Below are 16,209 nucleotides of genomic sequence, written 5' to 3' on the forward strand. Positions count from 1 at the left end.
TTTCCTTAATTTTTTCTTTCATCAAATACGATAAATGAATGTCCTTATTTATAAGTTTGTTGTTGTAATCAACTATCATTACACTACATCATTCGATATGACCATAATCTGACCGTTAGATATGTCATATTGATACCATCTTACCTTTCTTTGAAATTTCAGACAAATTACTGCGGTTCTCAAATGTAGGTATCATATCAGGAAAATCAGACTATTTTTCCCTCGACGAATACAAACAACATTTCCGACTGATTTTCCAATGGTGAGAGTGAATTCATCGCAAAATCCATCACTAGTTTCTTAAATTTTTTGAAAATTTTCCCTCCAGAATTAGAGTAATATCAATGGAGTTTGTAACAATTTTTTACATACATTTTAAATTTAAATTCCCCCATTTTTTTTGATGGAATTTGCAATGGATTTGCAAAAGAAGTCCTTCGCTCATTGTAGATAGAAGCTAGGAAGACACTGGAAGAAAAATGGGACTAGATGCTCGACCTCACCCTCTAATTGGAGTTTCAACGCATGTTTTAGACATTTATATTGACCTTGACATACCATTGCATTAGACCAAACCACCAAAATAGAAAATTTAAAAGAAACCTCAACCAAACTATCCAATTCAAAATCACAATCAGAAAGCTGAGGAAAATGGAAGCCAAGAGACAGCACAAGGACAAAACACCATGCAAACGCTAAGTTCTAGGGATGCACACCCTCACCTAGAGAGGCTTACCTACGATGATGAAATAATTGGTCAAAATAAACATTATTTCAACTGTATATATATATATATATATATCATAAATTGAGAAGCTATTCTTTCTATACTTTCTATTCATTATAGTACTCCATCAAAGGTTAAAAGTTAAATAAGCAACTCCAACACCTGCAAAAGAACTTGAGATATTTAGTACAACTTTAAACTATTTGTGGCAATGTGCTACACAAAACTAGTTTTACTAGGAACTTACCTTCGGTACAAATTTACTGATCTAGTTAATATATTAGATTATGAAACTAATTCATCGGTGCCCATATTGAAGAAACAAACACCACATTGATATCCAATGGTGTCGGTGTTTTTATCGAAGATATTTTACTAACTCAGAGATATTTTGTACACAAGACATTGAGATAATAAAATTAACTAATTCAAGAACTTATTTATTACCGTGTAGAAACAGAAGTAGGCTTGTCGAACTTTTCCACACCGGTCTGTGAAGGGAAAGAAGTAGCCATTACTAAAGTCACATGAATGTTTCTGATCTCTTCTTCACAGGCAGTACACTTATTTCCTTTTTCTGCAGACCATATTTTTGCACACTCTTCATGTATTAGAGTTAATTTGCATTTGCATTTTGCCTTCAACACATTTTCTTCATTGATCATGTTCTTGAAGCAATATTTGCAAACAACTTCCTCTTTGTTAATTGTTTCATCTTCTTCTCCTGAAATACGAGATTGTAAATACAAACACTATGGATCATTCCATCTTTTATTTTGCAGATCTACCTCCATTACCTGACATATTAGGAAAGCACCTTCGTTTTTATTAGAGAGGAACACCGTGGCTGGACCACCCAATCACATTGCTAAATTGACAATAACATAGACCAATCTTACGTTGACTACAATGATGACGATGTTGACACTAACTGAAATCCTTGTATTTATGTATATTTGGTTCAAATAGATGCAATCCGACAGCAAGTATTCAATACAAATAAAGATTGTATACTTTTTTTAACATGTTCTTGTCTTGTTATTCAAGAAGGACAAGTTTTCTGAACTTCTGTAGGCATGGTAAGCTGGACAAAGGGAGTCTATACATAGAGGAACAACTTACTCATATGTTGCTTGGCACAAATACAAAAAGATACAATTTTAACCCTGTAATATGGGGGTTAGCAATTTGAGTCTTGTATGAGTTTATTTTAGCAATTTTATCTTGTAATTTTAAAATTCTTCATATTGAGGACAAAAATATTTAAATGTCGAGCATTAGGGTTATACTAGTTGAGATTCCATCTCTTACAACCTCCCTCTCCAGTTAGCATTTATGTGTGGTCTCTAGAACAGTTAACATGGTGGCCCATGCTTTTGTCCAAGAATGCATGCACTATGTGATAATTACAGCTTTGGTCCTCATATATTGTCACTAATGCATTTTCAATCCCTAAATATATTAAAGTTCTATTTTATTCCTTCAACTTTTAAAATATTAACAGTTTCAATCATTAGGTCTAATTAATGACCATTTTGCCTTTCAAAGAGAACGTATAGTCCAACTATCTTTTTTCTATATTCATGATCTGGTTCAATATGCTTTTAAAAATAAAATTAAGCCTCCATAAATTCATATATTAGAAAAAAATTACTATTGGTTACAATATTAAAGGCTATGGCTAAAAACCATGGTAAATGACTACTATTAATTACGGTTAAGCAAAACTGATTGAAAAAATTAGCTTTTCTACCATGAAAAAATTATTTGCCACGATTAAGAACCATGGTGAAAACATTTTCCTTGGCTTTTAGCCATGGCAAATCCTTTTGCATGGCCGTTGTCAATAAGTATTTGCTACATCTATTTGGTATTTACCATAACAATTAACCATAGTTAAACGCTATAATTCGTCTAGTGATACCTTTCTTTGGCCGCCTTATCCCCTTGTATTCCAAGTACTCGGTTTTACGGACTTTCTCCAACCACACTACCTGGGAATACTGAGGACTTGGAATACCGGAGAATAAGACTGTCAAAGAAATGTATAAATTTATAAAAACTTAATTTTATTCTCGAAAGCATATTGGTCCTGATCATGATCATATGAAAAAGATAGTTGGACTATATGTTTTCTTCGAAAGGGTAAAATGGTTATTAATTCGGCCCAAGAATTGAACCTATTAATATTTTAAAAGTTGAAAGATTAAACTAGAACTTCAATATATTTAAGGACTGAAAACAAATTAGTGCCAATCTATAAGGACCAAAACTGTAATTATCCCCATGTACTACCATAGAGGGTTCTGAGCTTCTAGAGGTTATCACTTATGCAATTGCTTCGGACTCCCTTTTATCATCAATAAAATCTATTTTACCTCAAGAAACGTAGAAAAAAATTAGAAGTCGTCACTGAGACAAGAGAAAGAGACATGAAGTTAATGAGAGAAGATAAAGAAGTCAGAGTTGAGAAGAGAGAGAGAGAGATAAAAATCGTGAGAAAATATGAAAAATGAAAAGAATGACAGATCAAATGGAAGGAGTGTGTTGAGTCATAAAAGAGTGTAAATTACCTTCTTTTATTAAAATAATGGTTATTCAATAAGTTGACACTTCTTTTATTAAATAATAATAATATATAATTTTTATCTTGGTCGAATTATTTCCCAATGAAGCAAATTAATTACTTAAAAGCATATCAACTTTTGAATTATATATGAAAAACTAATCAACAACTTAATATTTGATTTCGAGGTCATATGAATGATTTACCGAAAAAGAAAAATAAACTCCTTTTAAGCAATCATTTGCACAACTACGTACGTACCGTTGATATTCTGAGCACCCTCGACTTTTGCAATAACAAGTTCGTGCTGCCACAAATTGAGTAAAGACACGAGTTAGATAATAGTTCAAAAGCAATTTACCCTCATATAATATGTGAAATGACTGAAATTTTATTATAAAAAAAAATAGTAAATTATTTTTCTATATTTTGAGAAATAAAGTAAATTATATATCTGCCTATCAACAGTTTAAATAGGGGGAAATTTACTAAAAAGAATTCATTGAAAATTTTTTGCTCTTTTTTTTTTCATATTATAAGAAAATAAATTGCATTAAATCCTAGATAATTATTTCTTAGAATATTGAATAATTCTTTCTTTTAATAACTTATTATGCTTTTAATGAAGTGGTCATTTGATATTATTAAAGCAACATAAGCAATATGATCATCACATCGATTATTCCTAACTAATAAACCCTAGTGTCTATGTATTATCAGTATCACCTTCAGCTCCAGAGAGACATGACTGTCCTCCACGTGAACCTACTCAAGAGGACAAAAAAAAAAGGAAATCAATTGTTAGTAAATTCAAATTCATCATTTCATAATAATAAGAAAAATATAAACTTACTCTTTGTGAAAGAAATGTGGAACCGGCCTCGTCAATCCATTTTAGTGACCCATTGTCATGCTCATCCTTACCTTCCGTTTCCACATGTTGATGACCTTTTCCCTACATGAGTTCATTAATGTTTATTACTCCATTGTCCCCAAAAAAACCAAAAGGTTTTTTTTTTTTTTTTTATGTAATTTTGTCAACAATAATAACAAAGAATTAAAAACAAAGCCTCTATTATATGATTCCTATATAATTATGAAATTCTTTAGAAAAATTAAATAGTAAAATCATCTAATTACGATAAAATATAATATTAATGATAAAATATCAAGTGATAATATTATTTAGTAGACTATTGCAGGCTTGAAACTGTGATTCATGAACTAGAGTTGAGCTTCTTTTGTTTTCTCATTTATTCTCTTTGGCTGGTTTATCTATTGTTCAAACAGTTTTAGCCTTCGATTAAGTTGGTTATAATACCTACTGGTTTTTGTTAAATGTAATTTGACATTTCCATAAGTTGGTCAATATTCGTAGTTAATATGTTTTGGTCATTGTATTAGATCAAATTAAATATTGTCACAAAAATCATGAGCTAGACTAGTTTGAAGGTTGCTTTTTAGTATCTATAAATAGCTACTTGTAAGTTGGCATTTTATAAGACAAGACAAAGAAATTCCATAGAAATTACTTTTAAGTTTGTCTTCCTCTACTCCTCGTCTCTCTTCCTCTCTTAATAAAGTGGCATCAGAGCCACTTTTAAAAAAATGATGAATAATGGGGTAGGTTCTTTTCAATTTTCTTGTCTTACAAAAGAAAATTATGAAATGTGGTGCCTACAAATGAGAGCGGTACTTGGCTCCCAAGATATGGGGGAGGTTGTAGAGAATGGCTTGAGAAACCTCAAAATGAAGCAACGTTATCTCAAACGAAGAAGGATACTTTGTCAAAGACAAAGAAAAAGGATCAACAAGCTCTAACCCTCATCCGTTAATGTTTAGATGATACAATGTTCGCAAAGGTGGCAAGGGTTACTACTTCGAAAGAAGCTTCGGAGATTTTGGCGAAATCTCTCCAAGGTGTTGATAAAGTAAAGTAAGTCCGACTTCAATCACTAAAAGGTGAGTTTAAAGCTTTGAGAATGAATGAATTCGAAGTGATTTCGGATTATTGTTCGAGGGTAAAGGCTGTTGCAAATCAGCTAAAGAGATATGGAGATAAAATCGATAATGTACATGTTGTCGAGAAGATACTTGGTTGTTTGATTGCAAAGGTTGATTATATTGTGTGTGTCATTGAAGAAATAAAAGATCTAGACGTAACGACCATTGAAGAATTGGGAAGGATCTCTACAAGCCCATGAAGAAAAAATTAAAAGAAGTCTAGATGAGCCTTTGGAGCAAGTTTTCAAATCCAAGGCTACTTTAGAAAAGGATGGAGAAAATAAAAGTTATTTCAAAGGACGTGCACGAGGATACAAACAAGAAAGAGCATATGTGAGAGGCCAAAGTGGACATGGAAGGGGAGTTGGAAACAATTCCAATAATGAAGAAAAAAGTCAACCTTCACAAAGAGACCGTGGAAGAATAAGGGAAAGAGGACAATATTATTTTCAAAGTCAAATAAAAGAAGGTATGACAAATCTAATGTGGAATGCTACAAGTATTATAGACTTGGTTATTTTGCTTTGGAATGCCAAGATGTGACTAAAGATGTGAAGGAAAAAACAATTCTTGTTGTCGATAATCAAGAAATTGAAGAGTCAATATTGTTGCTGACAATCAAAGATGAAGAACAATACAACAACAATTTGTGGTACTTGGATAATGGTGCGAGCAATCACATGTTTGGCTACAAAGACAACATGTGGAACTTGATGAGACGGTGCGAGGTAATGTTTTCTTTGGAGATTCGTCAAATATTTACATTGAAGGGAAAGGAACAATTCTCATTTCTACCAAGGATGGTAACCATAAACTAACATCTGATGTTTATTACGTGCCTAAATTGAAGAGTAATATTTTGAGTTTGGGCCAATTTCTTGAAATGGATATGAAATTCTCATGAAGAATAATCGCCTTTGGTTGCAAGATCGAAATGCTAAGTTGCTTGCAAAGGTGGTGATGTCAAAAAATAAAATGTTCAAATTAAACATGAAAACTATTGAAGCAAAGTGTTTGAAGGTTCATGTGCAAGATGTGGCGTGACAATGACACAAGAGATATGGGCATCTAAATTTTGGTGCGCTACGAGAAATTGGAGAAAAGAAGATGGTGTACGGGATACCCTCAATCAACCATCCCAATCACTTGTGTGAAGTTGGAAAACACACAAGAAAGAATTTTCCAAATGAAACAACATGGAGAGCAACCAAGCCACTTGAACTTGTGCATACGGATATGTGTGGACCAATTAATCCGTCTTCACTTGGTAAGATAAATATTTTATACTCTTCATTTATGATTTTAGTAGAAAGACATGGACTTACTTTTTGAAGCTAAAATCGGAGGCTTTTGCTACTTTTTAAAAAATTCAAATCACTTGTGGAGAAAGAAAGTGGCTATGAAATCAAAGCCTTAAGATCAGATCATGAGGCGAGTTCACTTCGAACGAATTCAATCATTTTTCTACAACTAATGAGATTCGTCATCCCATGAAAGTTCCCGGATCGCCCTAATAAAATGGCTTAGTTGAGAGGAAAAATAGAACCATTCTTAATATGGCATAGAGTATGCTAAAAGAAAAAAGCATGCTGAAAGAGTTTTGGGCTGAAGCAGTATCATGTACGGTCTATTTGACAAACCACTCTCCAACATTGAATGTCAAAAATTGAATTTCTCAAGAAGCATGGATTGGGAGGAAATCGAATGTTAGTCATTTGCGAATGTTTGGAAGCATTGCTTATGTACATGTCCCAACCAAGAACGATCGAAGCTTGATGAGCGAAGTGTAAAGCATGTGTTTGTTAGATATGACTATCATTCCAGATATAGATTGTTCAATCCAAGTAATAACAAAGTGGTAGTAAGCCATGATGTTGAGTGCGATGAAGAAGGCATGTGGAATTGGAAAGCTGAAAATGAAAAATCTTATCATTTTCTTCCTTATTTTGGAGAAGAACAAGATAACATGCAACTTGATCAAAATGCTACACCAACCCCTTCTCAACCTCTATCTCCTGCTCTTGAAAAAAGTTCGAGTGTAAGCCCACTAAAATTAAGAAGTCTTGATGATATATATGAGAGATCTCATGAAGTTACTTTGGATAATGATGCACTGTACTGTTTTTTTGCAGATAGTGAGCCTTTAACTTTTAACGAGGCTATGCAGGATAAAAGATGGAGAAAAGCCATGGATGAAGAGATCAAGTCCATTGAGAAGAATAATACTTGGGAATTATCATCTCTTCCCAAGGACCATAAAGCAATTGGAGTGAAGTGGGTGTACAAAGTAAAGAAAAATGCATAAGGTATGGTAAAAAAATACAAAGCAAGATTTGTGGTAAAAGGCTTCAAGCAAAAGACTAGGGTTGATTACAATGAAGTCTTTGCACCTGTTGCTCGAACCGAGAGCATTCGGTTACTCATTGCATTGGCAACTCAAATGAAGTGGAACATCTATCAGCTAGATGTCAAATCGGCCTTTTTGAATGGATACCTTGAAGATGAGGTGTATGTCGAGCAACCTTTGGGGTATGAGATTGATGGACATAAAGATAAAGTCTTGAAACTGGAGAAGGTTTTATATGGTTTAAAACAAGCCCCAGGAGAATGGAATAGTCTCATCGACAAATACTTTCAAGAAAATGGGTTTGTTCGTTGCCTTAATGAAGATGCGGTTTATATTAAAATTCATGATAATGGTGATATTTTGCTCGTGTGTCTTTATGATGATGATCTAATTTTCACCGACAACAATCCGAGTGAGTTTGAAAAATTCAAGAAAGAAATATCTCTTGAGTTTGACATTACTGATCTAGGCCTCATGTTATATTATTTGGGCCTAGAGGTGAAACAAATGAAGTAAGGTATGTTCCTTTCTCAAGTAGGATATGCAAAAGAAGTTCTAAAAGTTTAATATGCTTGACTGCAATCCCGTAAATACACCTTTGGAGACAGGTTTGAAGTTATCCAAGTTTGGAGATGAAGAAAATGTGAATCCGACTTTATTCAATAGTCTTGTGGGAAGTTGATATTTGACATGTACAAGACCAGATATCCTTTTCGCTGTTAGGGTAATAAGTCGTTTTATGGAAATTCCTACTTCAAGCCATATGAAAGTCGCTAAAAGGATTCTTCGCTACCTAAAAGGTAAGCTTGATTTGTGATATTCTATTCTCGATCCAATGATTTCACTTTTAAAGGATTTCGTGATAGTGACTTTGGGGGACATATTAAGGATAGGAAAAGTACAACTTATTTTGTATTTTTCATGGGTGATTGTGCTATCTCATGGTATTCAAAGAAGCAACCTATAGTGACTTTGTCAACTTATGAGTTTGAATATGTAGCTGCAACTTCTTGCACCTGCCATGCTGTTTGGTTTAGAAAATGTTGAAAGAGCTTCACATATCTCAAGAAAAGGCGACAGACTTTTGCATTGACAACAAATCAACACAAGCACTTGCTAAAAATACAGTGTTCCATGAAAGAAGCAAGCACATAGATACAAGGTATCATTATATTAAAGAATGCATATGGAATAATGTAGTAGAGCTCAAACATGTGAAGACCCAAGATCAAATTGCAGACATTTTCACGAAGGCATTGAAGATTGAAGATTTTCGAAGACTGAGAGCATGTCTTGCAATAAAACAAGAAATTTCAAATTAAGAGGGGCTATTGTTAAATGTAATTCGAGAGTTCCAATAGGTTGGTCAATATTTATAGTTAATATGTTTTGATAATTGTATTAGACCAAATTAAATATTGGCACAAAAATCATGAGCTAGACTAGTTTGAAGGGTGCTTTTGTGCATCTATAAATAGCTACTTGTAAGTTGGCATTTTGTAAGACAAGACAAAGAAATTCCATAGAAATTAATCTTAAGTTTATTTTTCTCTACTCCTTGTCCCTCTTCCTCTCCTAACAGTTTTATCTCGGAAAAAAGTGACTATAATTTTTTATGTTGTTATTGTATAATAATTAATAACCAAAATGGTACATAAATTTGTCACTGGGCAAAAACATCTCACCTTGAACTCGTTTCTCGATGAAGTGCTGGACGAGCTTAGTTTTGACCAACGTACGTCTACCTCAGTACGATCATACACCAACGGTTGTGATTTCTCATCTGAAGTTAGTTTGAAATTAGGATAAACCTTGGCTTGTTCCTGCAATAATTATATATAAGATAAAGAAGATGAAAACCCTCTTCTTCCTACGAGAAATTCTAACTTAAAAAAAAGCTTTCAACTTATACTTACTTCTTGTCGAGGCGAACTATGTGATAAACGCTCATCAATCTTTCTGTCATCACTAGGTAAGTGATCTTCCACGTCTCTCTTCACTTCCGTTTCATTATGTTGAACTTTTTCCTAGGTAAATTAAGTTAAATTTTACAATGCAAATTTCAAATACTAAATCATAATATTAATAGATTCTGCATCATCATGGAGATACTAAGTTAGATAAAACAGTATAATGATAATTATATAATATTCACGGTTTTGCATTGCATCATTGCATGTGCTAAGAGTCCATATTATATTTAATTTCATAAAATCATTACATGACAGTTTTATTTCTCCAAAATAATTAGACAAAATAAAATTCTTTATAATGATAAACCGACATATATATATATATATATATATATGCAGGCAAGCAAAATTTTATTTATGATCCTAATTTTTTTGGGGTGTCATTTCACTGTAGCCATATATCGAGATGGCAAATTTACTTTATTATATTTTCAATTTTGTGCAGTTCCAGTCCATTGCCATCAGAATTTTAATTTGGAATAATTATATTTACACCTCTAATTTATAGTCCATTTATATATATATATATATATCTATTTATATAGTCTATTTATATATATCGATCGATTTACACCCCTAGCTAGTCTATAATCCCTATCATTTGTATGATTATAAAAACTATCCCTGACAATCAAAAATTAAGGGTAGTTTATGTAATTATGTTAACAGTTTTAAGGGGTGTGTTTGTAATTTTTCAAAAAAAAAATAAGGGATGATTTGTGTAAGTAATATTAATATTTAGTGGATTTATGTATAATTATCTAAAAGATAGGAGTAATTTGTTAAACAGACCATAAATCATAGGTGAGTGGGTATAAATATAATTATTTCTTTTAATTTTGCCAGAGCTTAATCACATAAGGCTTACGTAACTACAACTTGGGGATTTGCCCGTTTGGAGCAAAAATTCTTATGCTTTTTGCACGTGGGAATCAAAATTACTACTCATCAAACTTATATCCACCTTTTTAATTTTTAAGACCAAAATTTAGATAATTGTGATTTATTTGGTGAAGTTTCAATTTTAGTCATATAAATTAAGATGCAGTGAAAAAATTAAGTTCGATGAGCAGCAATTTCAATTCTTACGAGCAAAACAAACGTAAATTTTTCCTTCAAAAATTGAAAATTCCTCGACGTTATGTCATGTGAGCCAGACGTGATTGAATTCCGGCCAAATCAGAATCTACAGCATGCAATGTATTGAAATTTTACAAAATCGAGAATCCAAGTGCTATAATTTGTCACCTGTTCGCTTATATATAGCAACGGATGAGAGAACTTACCTTGACCTCGACTTTCAATGGGGTGGTGGACGTGGACGTTTTAGTTTCCAATGGAGAGTTTTCCACCCCGTTCAAATTGGAAAGTATCAACAGGGATAATTTGTCCTTCTTAGATAGAGTGGAGTGCAATATTGATGAAATCTCCTCATTTGTAAGAGGATCATCAAGGGCCCCCTTTGTCTTTGCCTTAATCTCATCAATCACAATCAAATGATCATAAATTCTTGAACATATATATTATGCCAAAAACCCTAGTATTCCATCGTAACTGACCTGTTGAGACGTAGGATGTGATAGAGACTTATCATCATCCTGCACTTCTGATTTCTCATCCTTGCAGAGTAAGTGATCATTGTCTTTTTCCTTTGCCATGGCTCCCATGTGCTTACCTTTTCCCTATATATATATATATATATATATATATATATAATAGTTCGTTCAATTATCAGAAACATTAATGTATTTACAAGAAAAAATTGTAATTTTAGTCTTATAATTTAGATGGGATGACATTTTTGGGTTCGCACGATAAAAAATATTAATTCGTGCAGAAATAAAAATGCTAAGCCCTCTAAATTATGGGACTAAAATTACGTTTATTTCCCTATTTACAAAATTATTGGCGACTGACTTGTTCAGACGAAGGATGTGACAGAGACGACTCCTTCAATTCTGGTTCTTTATCACTATTATGTTCTTCCTTTGCGTTGGCTTCATCCCTGTGTTTATTTTTTTCCTACATGAATTTATTTAATTATTAGAACAGTGCAGGCAACCACTTATATACCGCATATTGTGTTAACATGTAAGGAAATAAGTATTAAATTTTTTTGCATTTACAATTGGCCTATCTGGAGCAGTAAATTATTCGAGTCGATGCGAACTGATTATTGTTCAAGTTTGTTTAAATTATTATCAAACTTAAGAAAAATTATGTGTGAATTTGATTTGATTGATGATCTAATTAAGCTAAAATGAGCGTGAGTTGATGAGTCAAACATGAGTTGAGTCTAAATAATTCAATATTTTTAAGTATATGTTATTATTTTTGAACTAATCGAATCGAGTTAAAATCGAATTTGAAAGTTTGTCGAACAAAAATTTTTATCCAAGTTTGTCATGTTAAGTTTAACAAATCGAGGAAACGAGCTTTTACTATTGATTTCAATCGAGTATCAAATAGTTTGATTTATTTTCACTATAAGAAAACAGGATATTAGAGACGGAATTATATCCATCTGTATCAAAGACGGATTTAGAGACTGAAGCTTTTTCTCTATGATAAATTATTAATAATTTCTATATCAGAGACGGATATATAATTCCACTAAAATATGTTATATTCTGTCTCTATTTCCGTCTCTGATACTATTAAATGATTGCTTCAAAAATCGGGATGGCTGACACTTAATTTTTATGGTTATTTCCGCCTGCATTTTCCGAAGCTAATTTACATCTGACAAAATCCTGGCCGTTAATACCCCTTTTAAAATGACAAAAAGAGCAACCCATCTCCCTGGGCTTTTAATAAGAAGTTTAACAGTAAAATATATTTGCTTATATGTATTCTTATAAAAAATATATTAATTTGGCACCATAATTTAATATAAAATACAATTTCATTAATTAATCCAAGCATATATATTTTCATTTCACACAAAAACCTATTAAAAGAACACAAACAAACAAGCTGGAGACTTCCTATTCGTTTTTAGCCTAATCATTTGTTGTAAATAAACTAGCAGTAGGGCAAATACGATGAGTGTGTATTAAGAAAAACAAAAACTATGTGTTTGTTTAAAAGAAATCGCAAGCACATACCTTTTTATCATAATCTCAAGAAATAAATTTACATTACATAACAGTCGAAACACACTTGATACGTATCCATAATATATATATAAATATAAATATATATATATGAATTTATTATACTTGTAAATAAATAAATATATATACACATTTTTAATAAATAATATAGATAAATAAACTGCAATTAAAAGTATGTAGCAAAACGAAAACCATGTTACATAGTAGGTAGAGGACTCACCTGGAGCTCTACTCCTGAAGAACTGCAAGAAGCTTTATTTTTTATTTCCTCTGGAGGAGCATTACTCTTCGTGTCGGCTTTCTTATGATTAGTTTTTTCCTGTACATGAATTTATTTATTATTTCCAACTCATTATCAATGTTTTGAAAATCGGATTTGAGAATGGCTCCTTGATTGATCTGATCAATTGGACCAAATTGAAAATACTGATGGACTCGAACCATACTATATTAATCAGAGTGGTTGCTGCCTTTGTTGCTTCAAAGAGGTAAAAGCAATTGACCCTATTTTGAATTAACAGAGATAACAACGACTGCCTCAATATAAAATAAATAGGAAAAATACAAGTAATCCAGGGTTGAATTACATTAAACCCTAGATAAATACAAATACAAAAATATCGGGAGAAAGAAGGAGTGAAGAAACGAGGAGAAAAATCCAACATGTTTTGGGAAAATTTTTGATTGGATCAGATTTGGCCGAACAAAATCAATGACAGAGTTAAATGTGATTGGTCACTTTCTTTGGACTGTACACCAATCACATGGTAAGGTGTTGCACTTGTCATATGATTGGTTCGAGTTTGATCGAATAGAGTCCGAGCTAGAATTTCCTCTTGTTTTGTCACCTTTTTCTTTAGTTTGAGTTTTGCATCTCTTAAAAAAAGAACAATTACATTGATCGATTTTCACTAGTACATACGGCAGCCCGATTTTGATCGATCCATCCCGATTTTTGACTAAACAATTTTAATATGAACCCCTACTAGTTGAAGGATCGGTTGTCGATCGAATCGGCTGGTTCAGTCTGGATTTCCTAATGTTGCTTATTAATTAAGTACAATTTATGAATAATATTTTGTCAGATCTAAAACAAATATTCTTTTAGAATGTTAAAAACGAAATTCTACTTTTGGAAAATAAAATTCTATATAAATTATTTATTTCACATTAGTACCACTCAACTATACCTTTATATTATGAACGAAACTTTTTAAAATAATTATTTTTTTTATGCTTAATTATATATAATGGTTAAAAGTAAAAATCATAACGAGTTTATCAATGGCAGACAGCTGTTAGCCATTATTTTTGTAAACGAAGTCGAAATATTAGCTACAATTAAAAATCATAACAAATGATTTAGTCGGTAAAACTATGACAAAAGCTAATTAACCATAGTCAAAACTTAATTTTCTATAGAGGCTTTTTGTTTAATCATGATAAATAGTATCTATAGCCGTAATTTTTAGGGTTTAATTACACTTAAACCTCCTTTGAAAATGTAAAATTACACTTTCTCCCAAAAACTTCTAAAATTACACTGACATTGCTGTGAGAATTCATTGTTCATACATGATGCCCTTTTGTTAGGATTTAGATGGAAAATTAAGATAAATTCTCACATTGTGCAATATACACTACGACACACACAATTAGAAAAATTTCAAATAAACAATCGTGGTCGTCACATTAAATTAAAATAGAAATAATGGAGAACAAATTACGTAGAATTTTATAAATAATGTAAATAAAATAAAATAAAGTCTTTCACTATTACTAAATTATCACGTGAAAAATGTCGCTACAGGAAAAAACCGTAATATGAAATTACCAACAAAAAAAATAAAAGAAACAAAACTACCAACATAATTGTGAAGGTAAGTGCAAGTGGTGAATTGGGGACAAAAAGATATTTCAAGTCCTTGCAATGGTCACTATTATCATGATGACTCAACCCATCAAGGTTGGTGGGATGAGATATGGAGCTTTTATAGTAAATAACACTCTGCTTAAGCTATTATATCGGGATTCAATCTTTCAAAATAAACAACAAACTATCTTATACTTTTTGACTTATGCAAACTAATCAAACAAAGTAAATAGTTCAAATTTTGTTATGTAGTGACTTTGTAGCTCATATTTAAATTCGACGCCTCCTATAGACGATTTTGAGCCTAATCTGCCGGGTGGTCCCGGGGACTAAGATGACCTGAATTTTAACCCACACTTGAAGAAGTATAATAATCAGGACTAAGTGGGTGGGATGGGATAAAGTTTGAAAGGACTCTTTTCAATTTAATATTCATATTACATAATTGTCCCTCATAATAATATTATGCCGAGGAAATGATAATCATTGATCTATTAAAGTAAAAAATCAAGTATATATATAGAGAGAAGGGGAGGTGGTGCTGGCGGAAAGAGGAGAACGGGCGGCAGGAGGGCTGGGGAGGGGGTTGTCGGCGGTGCTTGAGACGGAGATGGAAGCGGCGCGGTCGGCCGTGAGGGGAGGAAGATGAAGAAGAAGGTGTATATATGTAATTATATATATATATATCATTTTTATTGATAATATTTATATGTATTAATATATTTAATATATAAAATAATACTTTATAGATAAAAAATCATGCCCATATGCAAAGAGAGAGCATGTAATGCAGTGCTGGCTGCAGGGGATATTTTGCTCTATTTACAAAAACACAGGAATTAAGGATAAATAGCATTTTTTCCTGTATAATAAATAACTAACCTAAGGGGTTTCAATATAATTTATCTTACAAAAACACCATTTACCACATCTTATCTAATAACATCCCAAATTAAATAACAAGGATTCCTTAATCTCATCAACAAAAGTGAAGAAGCAATGTGAATATTTACCCAGGAAGACGACTCACCTGGACAGTGATGCCCGAAGAACTGCCACTCGTGTTATCCTCACTGAAATACGACGCCAGCAGTGCAGATTTCTCGTGGGAAGGTAGTCCAGAATCCAGAATGGATGAAATCTCCATCTCAGTTATGGGATCAAACTCTGCCTGCCGCCCTTTTTCTTGCATTGCTTGAGTTAATGGAAAATCACTTGCTCCGGCCAGCAACAGTGTTGATCTGGTGTCTTTAAAGGCAGTAATTTGGGTGCAGAAGTCACCTTTTCCAGTTGATATCCTAAATGAGAGCTTGGTTGAGCCCTGAACTCCCCTCATTCATCCCTCTCTGCATCTCTCTTTCTCAGTGTGTGTGTGTGTGTTTCTGAGTTTGATGATAAGTTTTTCGTAGCAAGTAGGGCAATGTGCTAATTATGTGAAAATGTGAGAAAGAATTTTCAAACTTGTAGGTGGTTGGCATTTATTATTAATGTTTTTTTGTTTGTTTGCTTATTGGGTCCTATAAGCTTCCAGGTCAATGGCATGTCATGCGCATGTTGGACCCCAAGTTACTTTAACCTATTCTATGATCACCACAAGAGCAAA

The 16,209-nt window shown here is 32.5% G+C and overlaps 1 protein-coding gene across 4 annotated transcripts; it reads right to left on the reverse strand.

Annotated features, from left to right (window-relative positions):
• Positions 1-591: 591 nt before the first annotated feature.
• LOC105180019 (uncharacterized) lies at positions 592-16,058 on the reverse strand. Of its 4 annotated transcripts, none has more exons than XM_088882569.1 (12): positions 15,637-16,058; positions 12,954-13,052; positions 11,535-11,639; positions 11,177-11,299; positions 10,904-11,095; positions 9,561-9,671; positions 9,330-9,467; positions 4,147-4,248; positions 4,020-4,058; positions 3,555-3,600; positions 1,175-1,218; positions 592-889 (listed from the first exon to the last, which is right to left on the reverse strand). In XM_088882569.1, exons 1-12 carry the CDS (start codon positions 15,940-15,942, stop codon positions 869-871), a joined length of 1,326 nt encoding a protein of 441 aa, XP_088738695.1. In that variant the 5' UTR covers positions 15,943-16,058; the 3' UTR covers positions 592-868. The 4 variants fall into 4 exon arrangements, with proteins under 4 accessions (XP_088738695.1, XP_088738693.1, XP_088738694.1 ...); XM_088882567.1 differs by having other exon boundaries at positions 1,175-1,451; XM_088882568.1 differs by having other exon boundaries at positions 1,175-1,451; positions 10,904-11,089; positions 15,637-16,057.
• Between the last annotated feature and the right edge of the window lie 151 nt (positions 16,059-16,209).

The sequence above is a fragment of the Sesamum indicum genome, linkage group LG7, assembly GCF_026168435.1.
Source record: "Sesamum indicum cultivar Baizhima isolate 11 linkage group LG7, ASM2616843v1, whole genome shotgun sequence".
NCBI classification, from domain to species: domain Eukaryota; kingdom Viridiplantae; phylum Streptophyta; class Magnoliopsida; order Lamiales; family Pedaliaceae; genus Sesamum; species Sesamum indicum.